The sequence below is a fragment of the Tamandua tetradactyla genome, chromosome 11 (genome assembly GCF_023851605.1).
Source record: "Tamandua tetradactyla isolate mTamTet1 chromosome 11, mTamTet1.pri, whole genome shotgun sequence".
Classification (NCBI taxonomy): Eukaryota; Metazoa; Chordata; class Mammalia; order Pilosa; family Myrmecophagidae; genus Tamandua; species Tamandua tetradactyla.
This window is the reverse complement of record NC_135337.1, coordinates 15,861,081-15,878,103: the sequence shown is the minus strand read 5'-3', so window position 1 is coordinate 15,878,103 and position 17,023 is coordinate 15,861,081. Positions and strand designations below refer to the sequence as shown.

Sequence of the window (17,023 nt, the reverse complement as noted above, 5' to 3'; positions counted from 1 at the left end):
ATTATTCATTCCTGCCTTGATGACTATACCTACTTTATGCTAAAGACTCTACAGCATCTATAAGAGGATACATATTTTTTGGACCAGATATATTGCAACTATGCCATCACCATCAGTTTGGCTTGTTGAAGTAACACGTACTTAAACAACCCTGCCAAAATCCCTAGAGATAAGGTTTTTAAGCAGCTAAGAATCTAGAAAAATGAACAACAGTTAGAGACCTAACAGGATTAAAATAATTAAAAATAGATAGATATGTGAGTTAAAGAATGAGGAATAAATGGACACCAGCTAGAGACCTGAGGTCAGAGAACTGAAAGCTCAAACAATTTTTTCTTAAAAGGAGAGAGAGAAAAAACTAGAGTTGAAGGGTTAAACAGAACAGTGATCCCTTCTCAAAAAAGCTAAATCTATATATATTTCTGTTTTAATGTGTATAAGCGTGTGTGTGTGTGTGTGTGTGTGTGTGTGTGTGTGTGTGAGAGAGAGAGAGAGAGAGAGAGAGAGAGAGAGAGAGAGAGAGAGAGAGAGAGCAAGAAAGAGAGAGAAGGCAATGGATGATAGGAAAAGTAAGTATGCCCTAATTTACTTTCCCTGATTCCATGTGCCAAGAAAATATCTAAATCAAATGTCTGATTGGTATGTTGATTTGTATTATATAACAAATGTGCAAAGATATATTCAGGAAAGCTGGTTTAATGTACAAATGTTAGCTCAGTGTTCGTTCACTGGTTCTCAGTTTGCTGGAATAAATCTGATTTACCCAAAGTGATTTTTTTTTGGAGAAAAAAATTCTCCTTTCACGCCATCCCCTCTGGAGGAGCTGTTACAATCTAGAGGGGGAGGGGTTTTAACTTCAACAAAATCTCCTTGGGTTGTCCTGCTACCCTCCCTAATGTTTTGTTGATGATTTACTAAGCCTGTAGAAAGCTCAGAGCAGATGTTTGAGAGAAAAACTCACCTCCAGAAGACTATTCAGACTCATGCAGAGGGAGAAGCTTCATAACTGGTATGGTGGTTTGAAGCTATATGCATCCCAGATAATGAACTTCTTAAATGAAGTACAAACTTCTGATCTAGTTACTTTGGTGGAGAAGGTGTGGCCGTCTCTCTCTAAGCCAGCTTGGCAGGTGAACTCACTGGCCTCCCCACTATTTGGGACATGACTCCCAGGGGTGTAAATCTTCCCAGCAATGTGGGACCTAATTCCCAGGGTAAGTTGAGACATGGCATCATGGGATTGAGCAAACCTTCTTGACCAAAGGGAGAAGAGAGAAATGAGACAACATAAAGTCTCAGTGGTTGAGAGATTTCAGAGTCATGAGGTTATCCTGGATGTTATCCTTATGCATCATATAGATATCCATTTTTAGTTTATGGTGCATTGGAGTGGCTAGAGGGAAGTACCTGCAACTGATAAACTGAGTTCCAGTAGCCTTGATTGCTGAGGATGACTGTATAACTATACAGATTTTATAAGGTGACCATGTGATTGTGAAAACCTTGTGTCTGATGCTCCTCTTATCCAGGGTGTAGACAGATGAGTAATAAATAAATAAATAATAGGGGGGGATAAAAGGTAAAAATTGGATAGATTGAAATACTGTGGGTCAATGAGAGGGAAGGGCAAGAGGTATGAGATGTATGCATTATTTTTATTTCTTTTTCTGGAGTGATGCCAATGTTCTAAAAATGATCATGGTGAAGAATACACAACTATGTGATGATATTGTGAGCCACTGATTGCATAATATGGTTGGACTGTATGTGTGTGGATATTTCTCAATAAGAATATTAAAAATGTAGACGTGTGTGTGTATGTCTGTGAAGCATATATATGGCAAAATGTTAATTATTATCCAAATGGTATGCACATGGCTGTTCGTTGTACTGTTTTTTCTATTTTCTGTTTGTCTGAAAAATACGTAATAAAAATGTCTATTTTAATAAAAAAAAAAAGGTGTAGCCCTTCTGAATCAGGGTCTTAATCCTATTACTGATGTCTTTAATAAATTGAGTGAAATTCAGACACAGAGAGAAAGCCCTGGAAGCAATTAGCTGAAATCAAGAAATCTGGAAGGCAAGAAATTTGGAAGGGAACAGAGAGGTTGTCATGTGTATCGCCATGTGCCAAGCTAAGAACTAAGAACCCAGCCTTGATGATGCCTTGATTTGGGCTTCCATTTAGCTTTAAACTGTGAGCAAATAAATTCCCATTGTTTAACCCAACCCATTTTATAGTATTTGCGTGAGCAGCCTAGGAAATTGAAACACCTGGTAACTGAAGAGGGTTCCCATTCCCATTTCAGAATTATTTGGGACTGATATCTGTCCCATAGTCAAACAAGCCCTAGGAGTGAGGTAGAGTTCAGGAAGGTTCCAAGATCTTGAGTGTAAAAAGGAACCTTTTGACCAATTTAGGAGCCAACACAGATAGACTTTGGTATATTTCCAGAAAGGGATTTTCTAATCTCTGCATAGATTGCTTTCCTTCACTTTTTTCTGAAGAAGAACCTAAAAAAGATCACAGAGAGCTGAGAATGAGAGCTCAAACAGGGACTTTCTTAGCTAAAGAGAAAAGGGCACAAGGGAGAGGAAAGACAGATCTGTCTGCATTTTAGTTTCCAGGCAGGGAAGCCAAGGAGAAGTCAGGAGGCCACTGTAGATGTTATTTCTCAAGTCCTATGCCAAAGACTCCCACAGAAAGGGGCTGGCCTGTGAGGGACCATTAGGAGGTAGGAGGCAGTTCCATGAAACCAGTATGGTTCAGTCCTGGAAGAATTTGCCCAAGAGTAGGTGAGTTGTTTAAGAACCACATCCAGGAGTTTCAGCGCTGCAGGAACTCCCTTCTGTGTCAGGAGGAAACCACAGAACTCCCCCAGATTCCTGCACGGGAGGGACTGAAGGAAAGGAAGACTCACTGTGACCTCCCAGGTGCTAGAAGGAGGCCTGGGTGCTTGGAATCCCTGCCTCCTTACTGGCTGTTCAGGACCTGACTACAGGATCAATTCAACAGCCTTTCCTTCAAGCACCGTTCAGGCAAAAACGCCCACCCAGGCCCCCACTCCCCGCGCGTCTTGGCCAAAAAAAAAAGGAGCGGAAAGGATCGGTTCGCCCTGAGCCCCGCGCTTTCCTCGTGGGGCATGTAGTTAGTGTGTAGCTAAGAGTGATCCCAGGTGAGCGTGCGCCCCCACTGGTGGGAAATACAGGCTAGGGGCGGGGGGCATTAACACTTCTCTTGGGAAAGGCAAGGAGGCCTAAGGCGCTGCCCTCTTCCGAACTTCAACTTTCTAAAGAGGAATGCATTTCTAAATGAAGAGGCAGGCTCGAGGCTTGCGCCCTAGGGGCCGCTGGCAAGACTAGCAAATCGTTAGAGGAAAAGCACAATTGTAATCCCCTAATCCCTGGGGGTTAGGGGTGTGTTTAGGAACCGTTTAGGAGGAGAAGGAGGAATGAGGGGTGGGAGCGGCGGGGGCAAGGTGGGAGGTACGTGAGCAGTTCTTAAAAACCGTGCCTGTGTGGGCGAGCCGGGGTGAGAGGTAGAGGGTGGTCTCGTAGCTACAGCACTCCGAGGTCGCGGAGCCGTGGGAGCGGCGGCCGGAGCAGCCGCAGCAACAGAGAGAGCCGGACGGAGTTAGGACCGCTCGGAGCGCCAAGGTCTCGAGGTAGTAGAAGGTTTGCAATCCTTCCACTTGCTGGCAGTTGCAGAAGAAGATCTGCTTTTAAGTGAAACGTACTTGCCACCCCTCCGAGGGCTGCGGCTTCCCCGGGTTTGCTTCTTTCCTTCTCCCTCCTCGGGCCCCGGCGCTCACTCTGGCATGTGTGCGCGCCCGTAAGTTTGCCGAGTGCTCGCTGCCCGCGCGGAGCAGGGTCCCAGCCGGGCGGCGCGGGTGGGGGCGGGGAGCCCGGGCACCGCAATCCAGAAGCTTCGTGGGCCATGTATATTTCATCAAATGGACTCTGGGTGCGTCGCGTCTCGCTGCCATCAACGCTATGTGCGGTGACATTTCTGACTTGAGTGGAGGAATGCGCGAAGGAAGCCCCGGCGAAATTGGTACTAGAGGATCTTCTTGGCGCCAAGGCTAATTGTCCTGATTTATGTCCCTTCTGACTAAGCTCAGCGTCTTCATCTGAAATAAAATGAAAGCGGTGCCAAGCAGGGTAGAACCGCCTGGCCGCTGGTTCTGATCCCCGGGAATCAGGAAATCATCCTGCGGCGTAAAAAAAAAAAAAAAAAAAAAGGAATAGAAATAGAAAAAAAAAATCCCTCAGTAAAAGTTTAAGGCGAGAAGTGGCAGAGGCAGCGGCGCGAGGAGGTGCGGAGGAGAGCCGGCGAGCGGGGGACTGGGCTGGCAAGACCTCCCGAAGGCTGCGATTTTATTATTAATATCACTATATTTTTGGAGGGAGAGGCACCTTTCTCATCCTCTTTTCCTCTCCGCCCACCCCTATTCCCTCCTCCTCGTCTACCTGTCAAAGTCACTGATCTTTTGCATTTCGGAAGAGGACGTCCGCGGGAAGGAATTCCCCCCTCTCGGTGCGGGCTCCGAGAGGGGGCGACGCGCAGAGGCTCCCCGCCGCGGGCCGGAGGCGAAGGTAATTAAGCGGCGGGGAGTGGCGCGCCGGCGCGGGGTTCTGGGTCGGCCGGGTGCTCCGCCACGGCCCGCCGGGCGCCGTCGGGACCCCGGGCTGAGGCGGCGGGTCCGCTCCGCTCCCCCACGTCTCCGCCCCGCCCGCGCCCCCGAGGAGGCTACGCGGGAGCCGTCGCCACCTGCCCGGGCGCCGCCCGCGGACTCCGCCGCTGCGGCCGCCGCCCGAGGCAGACGAGGCTGGGCACGGCCGCCGCCCCGCGCCGTCGGCTCGGCTCCCGCCCGGCGGCATCAGGGCAGATGGGCCACACGGTAAGTGCAGCCCGCTGCGCCCTCCTTCAACGACCTGCGCGTCTTTACCCCGCTCCCCTCGGGCTCCCTCGCTCCCTCCCTCCCTCCAGCCCCCGGTGCGAGCCACAGGCGGGAGGGAAGGCTCCGGGTGGGCGAGCAACTTTGTCAGAGCGCCTGGAGGAGGCAGCGCGCGGAGCCGCGGCGCGCACACACAAGCCGCACACTCGCACACCCACACACATGTCCTCCTGGGTGTGCGCCCCGAGCAGATTACGTGGCTGTGTGTTGCATCCAGAGTCTGGGCGCTGGGTTTGTGCCTCCATCGACGGGCTGACATGCACAGAGCACGCTCTCCCGCTCACATGGACATCTGACCACACACGACGCGCGGGAGGGTTTCCCCCTTGCCCTTTCCCTAATTTTCTTTGCTTTGGGAAAAAAAGAACAAACAAAGCCCCCAACACACACACACACACACACAGGCACACACAAACTTGCCCTGTCGCTGGCCCCGTGGAGCTGGTGGCCATACTGAGAGCTTTTGAAGTCCCGTTCTTTTAATCTCCGCTATTGGTGTGAGGTTAAAACATGACTCTATCACGCTCTGCAGCTGGAGAGAAAGGTAAATTGAAAGAGGAAACACTTGGTGTAGGAATGCTATTTGGATTTTTTTCTCAGATTCTCTGCTACCGTTATTAATCTGTTGATGGATTCGTCTGGGAACATCGAATTGCTCTCCTGTATGGATCTGTGGATATCTATATATAATACAAAATAATACTGAATATTATTGGGCCCAAAATAACCAATTAAGTGATTCATACAAGGGAAAACTTAGATAAAAAAAGAAACTGCGCCCTCTGCTGTTTATTTTAATAACCTCATCTGGGGACCTTTTTTTTTCTCCCCCTCCTGAAAACCACTTAAGACTAGGTTGTCATTTTATAGGACAACGGAAGAAAATTCCTAGCGGGGATTTTAAAGCAACTTTATTTGGAAAATTCCTAGGGTGCATTCTCATCATTGCATCATGTATGGATTACCAGAATATAGAAGATTTTGTTCCACACTTCCTCTCCCGATCTTCTTTTTACTCAGGGTATGAAGAATCCAGCACAACATTGAAACACTTCACAGAATTGTTCACCTATGTAATCTCCTCCCCACCCCTTCACCCCGCTCTAATTGAATTAAGGCTCATAAATAAAATTGCAAGCTATCAACGTCCTGGCATGAACATTAGCAACCTGGCTTCTTTTCCTTATCCTTTTTTCTTTTTGCTTTTTAGGCCAAGGGCATCAAATCCACCAGGATTAGTGAGTGATGCGGGACTAAATTTTATAAAACTGAAGGAATAGTTGAGTGTGCCTTTAAATGTTTGTGTATAGGAAGACAGGAGTGATTCAACCAATGGGGTAACAAGAATACTGAAATATCTGCAGGAAAGCTCAGAACAGCTTCCTCTTCCAATAATGGAGCCACTCGTTATCATAACAGTTTGTCAGTCTTTGGAATGGAAAAATCTGAGTAAGATTCAGAATTCCACTAAACATATGGTGAATCTGGCAGTAGACTTGCTGTAGAAATGAGGCCCTATTTTATGATTGGGAATAATAAAAGTTTTCTTATTTTACAGAAATGAAAAATGTTAGCCAGAAAGATCTTCCAACAAAATCAGTGTTTCAGATATGCTTACTGGTTTAACTTGTTAGAAAAAGTTCCAGAAATTCTCTTTTCATGGAAGAAACCAGATGTGTATGATTTGGCTGACCCCTGAGGAAAATTTCTTACCCGTGGGGAATTAGCAACCACATGTTTCATTAAGAATTTTGAACGTTGTCCCTTTGAATGCTTTACCCTCCATCCTTTAAAAAGAAAAGGAGTTCAAATAAGTTTTCAGGATTCTTTTTGAAGATTATAAACTTTCAGACTTTCATTGAGTTAATTTTGGATTTTTGGAGGTGGATTAGCATGCAAAGAAAAGATGCATCAAGTACTGTACACATGATGTTGTCCAGCTTATTATTAGGGGTATATTGTCTTTTCTTTTCTGGATGCCATGAAATGAGATATTTCACTGCTTAACATGCACATGAGAGACTCAGGATTCCATATATTGCCTATTAATTTGGTAATACTTCCTATTGCACAATTTAGGAAGGAGTGTCTTAAAAAATTGTAAGAAAACAGTTTCTTTTATTTGGAAAAAGGGCTATTTTTTCTTTTAAGATTTTTGTTTTGTCAGCTTTCATTGGGATGTGTGTTGAAGTGATTCAGATTAGTTTTTTTTAGGAAGAACTAATGTATGTTGCTGTTTCCTAATGTATATTTTTAATGGTGCAAATATGGGTTTTTTGCTTCCATTATTATTCTAAAAAACTTAAGTTAATATGTTAAAAATATGAAGGGATTACACATTTAGTTGATAGGTTTTGCAATTGTGTAGAATCGGAGAGGGACTTTTACAGTGATAAAAGCATCAAGTTGCTTGGAAGAAATAAATTTCATATATTTCAGAAAGTCAGTTACATGTCAAAATGGAAAAATATGTGTGTGAATTATATTGCCTTATAGCTCAGTAAGAGATTTAGCGTACTTTTAAAAAATTCATTTTCAAAATGCACAATTCTGTTTCAGAACTTCAGATGTGTGTAGATTTTTCTCAAATGTGTATTTGGACTCTTAGATCTCTGAACTTCCTTAAAGGAGGATTAAAAATTTCTTGTTCATATGGAAGTAAAACACAGATTTCTTCTAGGCTTAAGTGATGCTGAAATAATTTTGTGTTATCTTGTCCCAAACATCCTACAAAATGTGTTATCTAGCTTCTCTTGTCTTGTCTTGGTGAAAACAGAGATCTTTCAAATACTAAGATGTGCTATTTGGTTTTAGTAAGAATTCATGATAGGCAGTTGCTAATAATCTCCAATCAGGTACAGGTATGAGTAAAATATGCCGCTGATGTTACAGTACATGTTAAATTCCTTATATTCTGAGAGACAGTTAACAAAAGGATAGCCATCTTTCCCATAAAGATGACTAACAGATGCTTTCTTCACAACAAAAAATGCAAAGGACATTCAGGGTATGATAAAATATCTAATATGGTAAATATATTTATGTGTTAGAAGCTGCAAATTTAGATAGGTTATAGATTTTGTATATATCTTTACCTTTTTAGATTTTTCACTCAATGAAATATGATTTTAGTCAATTTTTTTATTCCTTCCCATTCAGAGTAATGCATATTTATAAAATTCTTAATGTATATGAGGAATGAATCAATAATTGTCTATTTCAGGTGCCCCTGAAAAACTTAGTATTTATGAAATAAATTACCTACTACCGCCTCCCCCACCTTCTAGGGAGATTATATAATAAAATGAATGCCTAAAGCCAACTAGATTTAGTAGATTTACTGGCAATGTTTTCCTCTCAGAAGTTGATGAAATGGGCAATTACTTTTGGAATCTAATGTCTGTACTTTTATTCATGATTATTTCCAAATAGTATTTTGAAAGGCTTCTTTTCTGATGAAAGCATGGCCTCTGAAATACCTTGTACAAAGTTAATCCAGGGTGGAAGGGTATTAGCTACAGAATTCTGGAAAAAGATGTGTTCCATGTATGCAAACCCATTTTATTGCCTGTTTTATTCCTGATCAGTAGCATCTAACACCTGAGGGCCATGACATAATTCTGTATTTTTACATTGGCTCCACACATCTGTGTACCAATTAGAGATCTATGGAGTGCTCAGGGCATATTAATGTTTTATTATTATTATTATTAAAAAGGACTTCTCAGTACTTTTGATTACAGGTAGAGATGATAGCATTATATGATTGCCGTGAGTCCCCAAGATTTGCAAAGTAAAGAGGCTGCCCAGAACTCTTCTGAAGTTGCTTACATTTAGAGAATACGAACCCCTGAGACAAATTCAGAGCCCATACTACTTGACAATTAGTTCGGTTATGGGTTAGAGAAAGAAAGGCTTAGTGTAAGAAGTCCCAAAATATGTCATTGACCGTCCTTCTCATAATCAATTTGCTGAGCTACTTGCTACGATGACCTAGCTTTTAAGAAACTATTGGCCATTTTAACCTGGTTGAAAGCCAGGAACCAGTGATATTAGATAGTAAAAGTTAAGGTATAAATAATAATCTATTTTTATGTTATTTTATTTGATTTGAGAACTTCATAATAATACTTTAATAGCAAATTCCAGATTTTGACCCAGGCTTCTTTTCTCTTGTACATTGTGGAAGTTCATATATTTGATTTAATCCCTTAATAATTTGAAGGAATTTGAGGATTTTTTTTTAAATATATGTGGCACTGAAAAGTAGAGAGACCCCAAAGCAAAAGAACACATGATAGGTGACACTACAAACCTAAAAATTAAAATGAAAAATCTGATAATTATGTTAAGGAACAGCTTAGTGACCTCTCGGCTCATGACCTGTAATAGCTGTGGTCAATATCTTTTTCTGTGTCAATGGGAGCTCATTAAATGTAAATTCTGCCGACTAACTGAGCTATTGCCATATTAGTGCTTGCCAAAGCTTGACATTTTTAATACATTAATAATATGTCTGTAATGTAATGGAAAACTATTAATCACAACTGGTTATATGCCAGAAATGTAAGCTATAATTGGCTGCTTCTTGTCAGAAATGTCTGCCGCGTAGTCCTGCATCTGCCTAATATTCAAATATCTTGAGCTCCTCTGCATTCTTCCTTGTCAGTTCTCTAAATTCTATCAATGGTGTAGTCCATAATTCTGTGTAATGACCATCATTATAATTCTGGTATATGTTAACTAGAATTCATTACATTGGGCTGACTGTTGTATGAGGAGACAGTAACAGGTTCACACTTAATGTCCAAATTTTTCAGGTACAAGTGTATGGTCACTCTTTTTTTGGTGATTCCATTAAGTTAAAATGCAGAGTAACTAAGAATAAATGGATTGGGAGATAAAATTTTTTGGTTTAAAAAATAGGGAGACTAATCTCAGGGAGCATCCAAATGTATACTTAAAGCCATACTTTAAAAATAATGCAGAAATTTGGCACGTGATGCTCACTCAATTCAAACTCATAGCAGTCCACTCCAGGTCTCCAGTATTGCATTGTTCTTGGGAAAGAAGAGCTGTATATTTGAAAGTGAGAATTGAAGTTAGTTCTTTCTGGTCTAGTAGGTTTTTACACTGCTTCAGTTGTAATGCCTACCTCCCGATTGCTGAAGATGTTTGTTTCCTGTTATAATCAAGTAGTAAGCATATTTGAAGAAATGCATCTAGAAAATGTAAATTTGAATTAACACCTTTTCGTATTATTGCCAAATTGTTAGATGTTTCTGAAAATTTCAACTTAAAATTACTAATGAAATGGGAAAAAAAAGAAACAGAAGGCTGTAATAGCCATAACATGTTTCTCTGTGATTTTTTTTGATAGTTTAAGATTTCAAAATGTACCCAACACAGTATAGTCTTTACATTACAAGGAAAAAGCAGATTCAGATCTGTAGTTTATACATGTTTAGACAAACTGCTAATTGTTGCTTCATGGGAATTCAAATACTCAACATTCTTCCTAATAGAAAATATCACAAATTGCAGCTGTATGATAACATTTTATGAATTGAATATAATGAAAATTGCACTTGCATCCATAAAGCAATTATTATAAATTACTTTGCTATGGAAACACAATCCAACCATCTGTTGACATTTCATAGTCTCTGTGGCTTAGTTCATTTTAAGATGGTGCATTATTTAAATGTAGTGAATTCCTATTATAAGATTGTTTGAAGATAGTGAACTTCCATATTTAAACTCTCTAATGTGAATTGAAGAGCCTATAATGGAATTCTCCAAAATCATAGGCTTTATTTCCTTTTAAACTGTTTTTAAAAAGAGTTAATTGTTGGGACCCTGAATAAGAACCAACTAATTAAGCAAATATACTTTTTTATAACTGAGGTCAAAATATTTGTGTTTGTTTAGCTTTGACTAGTGATCTCAGAAGAGAGAATTTGCCAGTTAAACTCACCAGTGACTTTTATTCGTAATTAGGTAGGCTGCATTATCAGTTAACCAAAAGTGCCTTTCAATAGTAATTTTTATTTTCTCCTAGAATTAATGCCATATTATTCTGCTTCATGGCCTTTTAACTCACCCTAAGATATTTTTGTATGTGCATTTTAAATTGTGCATTTTACTACAGAGCTTTTAGTTTTAAAGCAGCGTATAATATTCACCTTTGGGACAAATTCTCTTCTGTACAGAAAGTAACTGCAAATGCAGATGTAATGGCTATAAAAAGATGTAAGGAGATAGCAAATTCTTATAAAAGGAAAATTTGTTCTTTTCATTTTATTTTTGAATATTTTTTTCAGAGAGCCAAGTTATCTTTACCACCAAATACAACTAAACAAAAGATGCTAAATTCTTCCAGTATAATGAGCAAATCCAAAGGGGCAGGCTCATGGCAATGGTGCTAGTTTTCATTCTAGCTAACAAAAGCTAAGACATTTTACAAGAAATTTGGAAATTTTAGGGTCTCTTTGCCAAGAGACAAAAGGCATACAAGTAGTTGTCATTTCTTTGTCTTTGTAATAAAAGCTCTCATTCCCTCATTGTTCTCCCAGAAGATTTTCAAGCATTGCAATATGTGAAAAAATGTTTAAATCTAGTCACTTGCTATCAGTTTTGTCAAATGGAAATAAAATTTTTGAAGTGAAAACATGTGACTTACTTGGAACACGTGCGTGCGCGCGCGCGCACACACACACACACACACACACACACACACACACACCTGTCCGTCGTTGTGGAAGAGTTAAGCCCTTCATATAAAATTCTCCCCAATATGGATGTGTTCTGTGGTTTGCTCGTTCTAGCAAAGCAGCTGAGTAAAGATTATCCATATTACATCAATTTGCTTTATATTGCATTAAATCTCCAAAATGTCAACATGTCATACATTTCATAATGCATTGATTCTGGGACAATAACTCTTACTCTTGTTTTTTTCTGAAAGGGTGTTGGTGCCAGAAGAAAAGAATGATTGATGGGAAACAGACGCCGAACCATAGTCACCCTTCCTTTTGGTTCAGATACTGATATCTCAGCGCATCTGAGCATCCCTTGTAAGCTGTGACCATCGAGGATCACTCAGGGTTATTGGATGTACAGCGAAAGACCCATCACTTAGCTGAATTATTATCTGCAACATCTTTTACAAACAGCAATCTAGACCTGAGTCTAATAGTTATGTGCTAGGACAAAGAGAAAGCTGCAAGTTGTCATTAACACCTGTCACACAAGTATGTTAGGCTTCGAGCAAAGGTCTCAATATACCCGAACACGCCCAGTATCTTAACACTTCACATTTGGTGTTGGAATCTGCTTTGAGATCTTGTCCCCTTTTCTTTTTTTAAAATACAGATCTACCTACATATAGGCATAAATGCGTATGCATATATAAAATAGACATAGATCACAGATAAGCGAACTCTGCTTTAGTTACCACGAAGACTGCAAAGAATTCAGCGATGTATTTGTCAAGATTCTTGTCAATTCATGCCCTTTGGGTTACAGTGTCCTCCGTGATGCAGCCTTACCCTTTGGTGTGGGGACATTATGATGTGTGTAAGACTCAGATTTACACAGAAGAAGGAAAAGTTTGGGATTACATGGCCTGTCAGCCAGAATCCATGGACATGACAAAATATCTGAAAGTGAAACTGGATCCTCCGGATATAACCTGTGGAGACCCTCCGGAGACATTCTGTGCAATGGTGAGGCAACCCTTTCGAATAGATTATTTCGTATTAAGTGGGGGCAAGTCGTGTATGCACACAGATGTGGTGAGTGTGAAGACTCAATCATGCAAAAAGTTCAATCTTCAGGGAGCAGATTTGTGTTCACAGGCTAGCTTCAGTCTCAGTGGAGGTTTGCACTTCCTGGAATTACAATTTGCACGATGTGACTAATGCACTGGAATTTACCATCTGCTTCCCTGCAAACCAAAGGTTCTCTGTGGCAGTAATGTGTACAGTTCTGCACTGCTTATGGTATTAAAAAAAATCCAGCTGAAGGCTAAATTTTTGATTGTAGGTTGGGAATATGGTTAGGTTATATGTATTATGTTCAAGGTAAAATCCACTGGGAAACCAACTTTAAGAACACAAGGCTTTCTTCGCAAACCCAAGTTTCATAGCTCAAAGGCTAGAATAGATCTTGTGGTTTTCTTTCATTAGGAAACGGATGTGATTTGGAAGCCATTGGCTGGGAGATCAGTGAGACAAGAGGCAGAGGAAGATAGCGGGACTGAAGTTTTGTGAGAGTTTTCCAAGAAAAAAGTCTTATTTGCTCACTCAGGCAGGTCTTTGTTTTCAAGTGTCACAGTTTTCTATAGGTATTTTAAAGACAAGTGTTGAAGTAGATTTTCTGAAAACTATGACCTGGGACATACAACTTCAGATACTGTCCTTTTGATAAACGGAGTTATAGAATTCATTTTTCTTATGATGTATGTCCCTTTTGGGGGATGGAAAATCAAATACCAAGTGAAAAAGTAACACTAGAGTGACACATGAAGTTTTACTAAGGACGTGGCTGAATATATACCTAGAAGATATAAGTAAAGAGATTGGTAATTAAAAAGATGTAAATTTAGAATTAAAGAATTCAGACAGCATGTGCCTTTGGTTTATCTTATTGTCTTTTATTATAGGTAGGCTTTATATGATACCAGAACTGTGATCCCATTTTTCTCACATAACAGATATAATCATTTGGCAGGTTTTAATAGTATTCTTGCCTGACTTTATTACCTTGATCTTGGCCTGGCATTTTCACGATAGTGAAACTATTAATCAAAGTAGCATCTGTTCACAGTCCCTAGTGAGTTAAATTAGCATAAGATCATCTCAGAACTAGCATTATAGAAAAGGTTTTGTACCAGGAAACAATTTTGAGCAATAAAGAATGTTCTCACCTAAAAGCTAAGGGTTTGCCGTTTTTTCAGAAGTGCCTTTGGGGACTAGTTTGAATTATAGTCTAAACCTGATTTTGTGGAGAGTGAGAAAAAGAGCTTAGCTATTAGGAGTCGCCGGGATGAAAGTGCCCTGAAAGACTAAATATTCCAAAGAGAGGACCTGTGGGAGATAGGTATGTGTTCTGCAAAGAAGTGGCGGTTTAGAAAGTAGAGATTTCCAGAAAAGGAGCTTATTCAAGCACGTTAGCAAAGCTGTATCTGTAGACAAGCAGGGAAATTTGTTGACTTTACAAAAGATCTTTAATAATTTCTCATAAAAGATCAAATTTAAGATCTGGTTGCAAATCTGGGGTGAAATTGCCATTCAGACAGTAAGTTATCCGATCTTCAGCAGAGGACGTGTTCTTCATATGTTACGAACACTGTAGTTCTGTGTATTTGCTTGCATGACACTTGTAACGTTATGCCGCTTCTGGAATTGTTTAATAATTTACAGATCTAAGTAAAACAACACATCTCCTTTCTCAGAGCATAGTTTCCACTTGCATATGCCCTGTATGATGCCTTCACTACGTGATTTGTATGAGCAGCTCCCGTGCTTTCAGCCTCTGGCAAGAGAATACTTGCTTAGCTCTGCTCTTGTCCGTCATGTTGAAGAGTTTACCTGGTGTCTTCAGCATTCCTCATTCTGGCATCATGAGTGGGGAAAGGCACATTACAGAGCTCCCCTTGCCTGCCTTTCATGGTGACATGGTCTAAGTTCCTTAAACAAACCAGTTCCTTCCGATTCACTAGTTAAGTGATGTAAGAGACCAAAAGAGAAAAAAAATAATTAAAATGATATCCCTCAGCTTTTTAAAATGCAATAACATGTATCTTCATATGTTTGCACAAACCTATAGGACAACCTTTTCAATAGCTGCCTGATAGTATAATGCAGATATTAGGAAGCCTTGGTGGATTTAAACTTGTCATTGAGCATAATAGTTTTCCAAGGGAGAGTGTAAAATTTATGAAGCATTACCTATCAATGATTAATTTGTGTTTCTTAATATGCATATTATTGGCATAGCAGATTAAGTAATCTAGCCTTTGAATGTACACTTTGGGACTATGTGTGTGTGTGTGTGTGTGTATATATATATATATATACCAAGTTAGTGATAATGGTCTAATATAACAATACATTCCCTCCGCAGTTTTGGACTTTCCATAAAACTCTTTGGTGTAAGTGTTCTTGACACAAAGCTGTAAAGCTGTCTCAGGATGCTGTCATATCAGACCTGTTTAGGTGCTCCTTAGCCCGAGGTCTAATGGGAATCCATAAAGTCATTTGTGTGATGACTTATACGTCCTGCCTTCTGTGACACTCACATCCATACCTGCTCCCTCAGAGTCATTATGGCCTATTACATCAGGGGACCTGCCACATAGCCACAATCACTACCGAGTCCCTCTATGGAAATGTTTGCTGCAAAATGCTTTCTGTAATCACTTGCTCAGCTAGTGACACCCTTATTAGCTATGACTGTAGCAATCCTGAGCACCAAGGGGACATTCGGTCAGAGAGTTACCCTATAATTCCCACAGCCAATTTATTTAATATACAGTTGAAATGCATTGGCAATGTATTAAGGGTCTGTATTGCTGCTTTTCGCATTTGTTCCATAATGATATGCCAGTGACTCTCCATAAATGCTGCATTTATTTTAACAGAGATTGAAATTTTAGGAAAAAGGAACACATGAATGTAGCCATTGATTCCTTGAACAATAGATCTCTGCTTATTAACCTGGATGACCTATTTAATAAATATTTAATGTCAAGTGATTTTAAATTGTCCTATAATAATTGTACCAGCATTTATACGCATTAGTTTCTGTAAGAATTCTGCCATTTCTACTAATGATAATAAAATAGGGATGCACACACACACACACGGATATATATATATATATATATATATATATATATATATATATATATATATATATATCATATATATGCATATATATAAATTGTGTATGTTGAGAGCTTTACTTTTTTTTTCAATGTACTATATTCCTTTAATTTGCTTGATGGCTTAAAAAGACTTCTATTTTTGTTAAGGGGGAGGAATCTAAAGGGAAAGTATTAATAATTTTTGTTAGTATAGATTCTGCTCTTCCTAAAGCCACATTAAAAGCTCCAGGTAGCACAGGTTTGTCAGAAAACAAACATCATCTAATGGCTACAATTTGTTTCAATTTGCATAAAGAACAGATAAGATCTGAACCTGTGTGTAAAGCAGAAGTGACAGCACAAAACTGTGACTTGTTCTTTGTATTTAGACAAAGTTAGCTGTCATATCTCCATGCAACACCACGGTGACTTAAAAATGGCAAAGTTGTCTGCAGTTATCTCCAGCCTGAAGCTAATTTCTGGATAAGTTAAACAGAAGCTTTGGAAAGATGCCTACAGATGGATGAAGTCATGTGCATTCGTACAATTTATGTAGCAGAAGTGCTGATGATGGGAGAAATGTGAGCCCTTGAGTACTGCTATGGATTTCAGAGCCAATCAAAACTAAATTAGGAAACAAAGATTATTAAAAAGACTTCTGTGCATGTAATTTTGGCATAATATTATGAGGTGGACATTAAATGTTTCCCTCAGAGACTTTTGGCATCATTAATGCAGCATGCCTTTAATTACAAGTAGACTCATATTACTAAAAAAAAAAAAAAAAAGGTGGAGAAAATAAAGTACTCTGTGGTGTAGTTAGCAAAGCCCTCATTATGTTTACTGAAATAATTAAAAGAAAGGGTATAATTATTCTAAATAAAATGTCAGAAATTGAAATGAAAATGGATTTCCTTTAGGAAATTTTCTATTATAAGCTGTTGCTCTTGATAGGCATTTATTCAAGCACCGAAACAGGTCCATTAACAATCATTCCATATTGTACTATTTCTACACTGACTCCTATTAGAGAAAAAAAAAAACTTTAATTATTGTAAGCCTTGTGGGTAGAGCATATTTTACTATGTTCAAATGGAATTTACAAAAGTAGAAGAAAGCGTTCATGTTTTATGATTTTAAAGGAGCCCTGTGGAATGAGTTAGTGGTAATGCATATTCTCGGGGCTATTATAATA

At 39.7% G+C, this 17,023-nt stretch overlaps 1 protein-coding gene across 4 annotated transcripts in view; it reads left to right on the top strand.

The window, feature by feature from the left end:
- Positions 1 to 3,629: 3,629 nt before the first annotated feature.
- NTNG1 (netrin G1) overlaps positions 3,630 to 17,023 on the top strand; it is a 377,262-nt gene continuing 363,868 nt past the window's right edge. For 3 of the 4 annotated variants that reach the window (XM_077120075.1, XM_077120073.1, XM_077120077.1), the window contains exons 1-2: positions 3,630 to 4,596; positions 11,926 to 12,685. In XM_077120075.1, the coding sequence (XP_076976190.1) occupies positions 12,440 to 12,685 (246 nt within the window). In that variant the 5' untranslated portion in view covers positions 3,630 to 4,596; positions 11,926 to 12,439. Of the gene's footprint in view, positions 4,597 to 4,863; positions 4,902 to 11,925; positions 12,686 to 17,023 lie in introns of those variants that run through there. The other variant, XM_077120074.1, reaches the window with a different exon arrangement.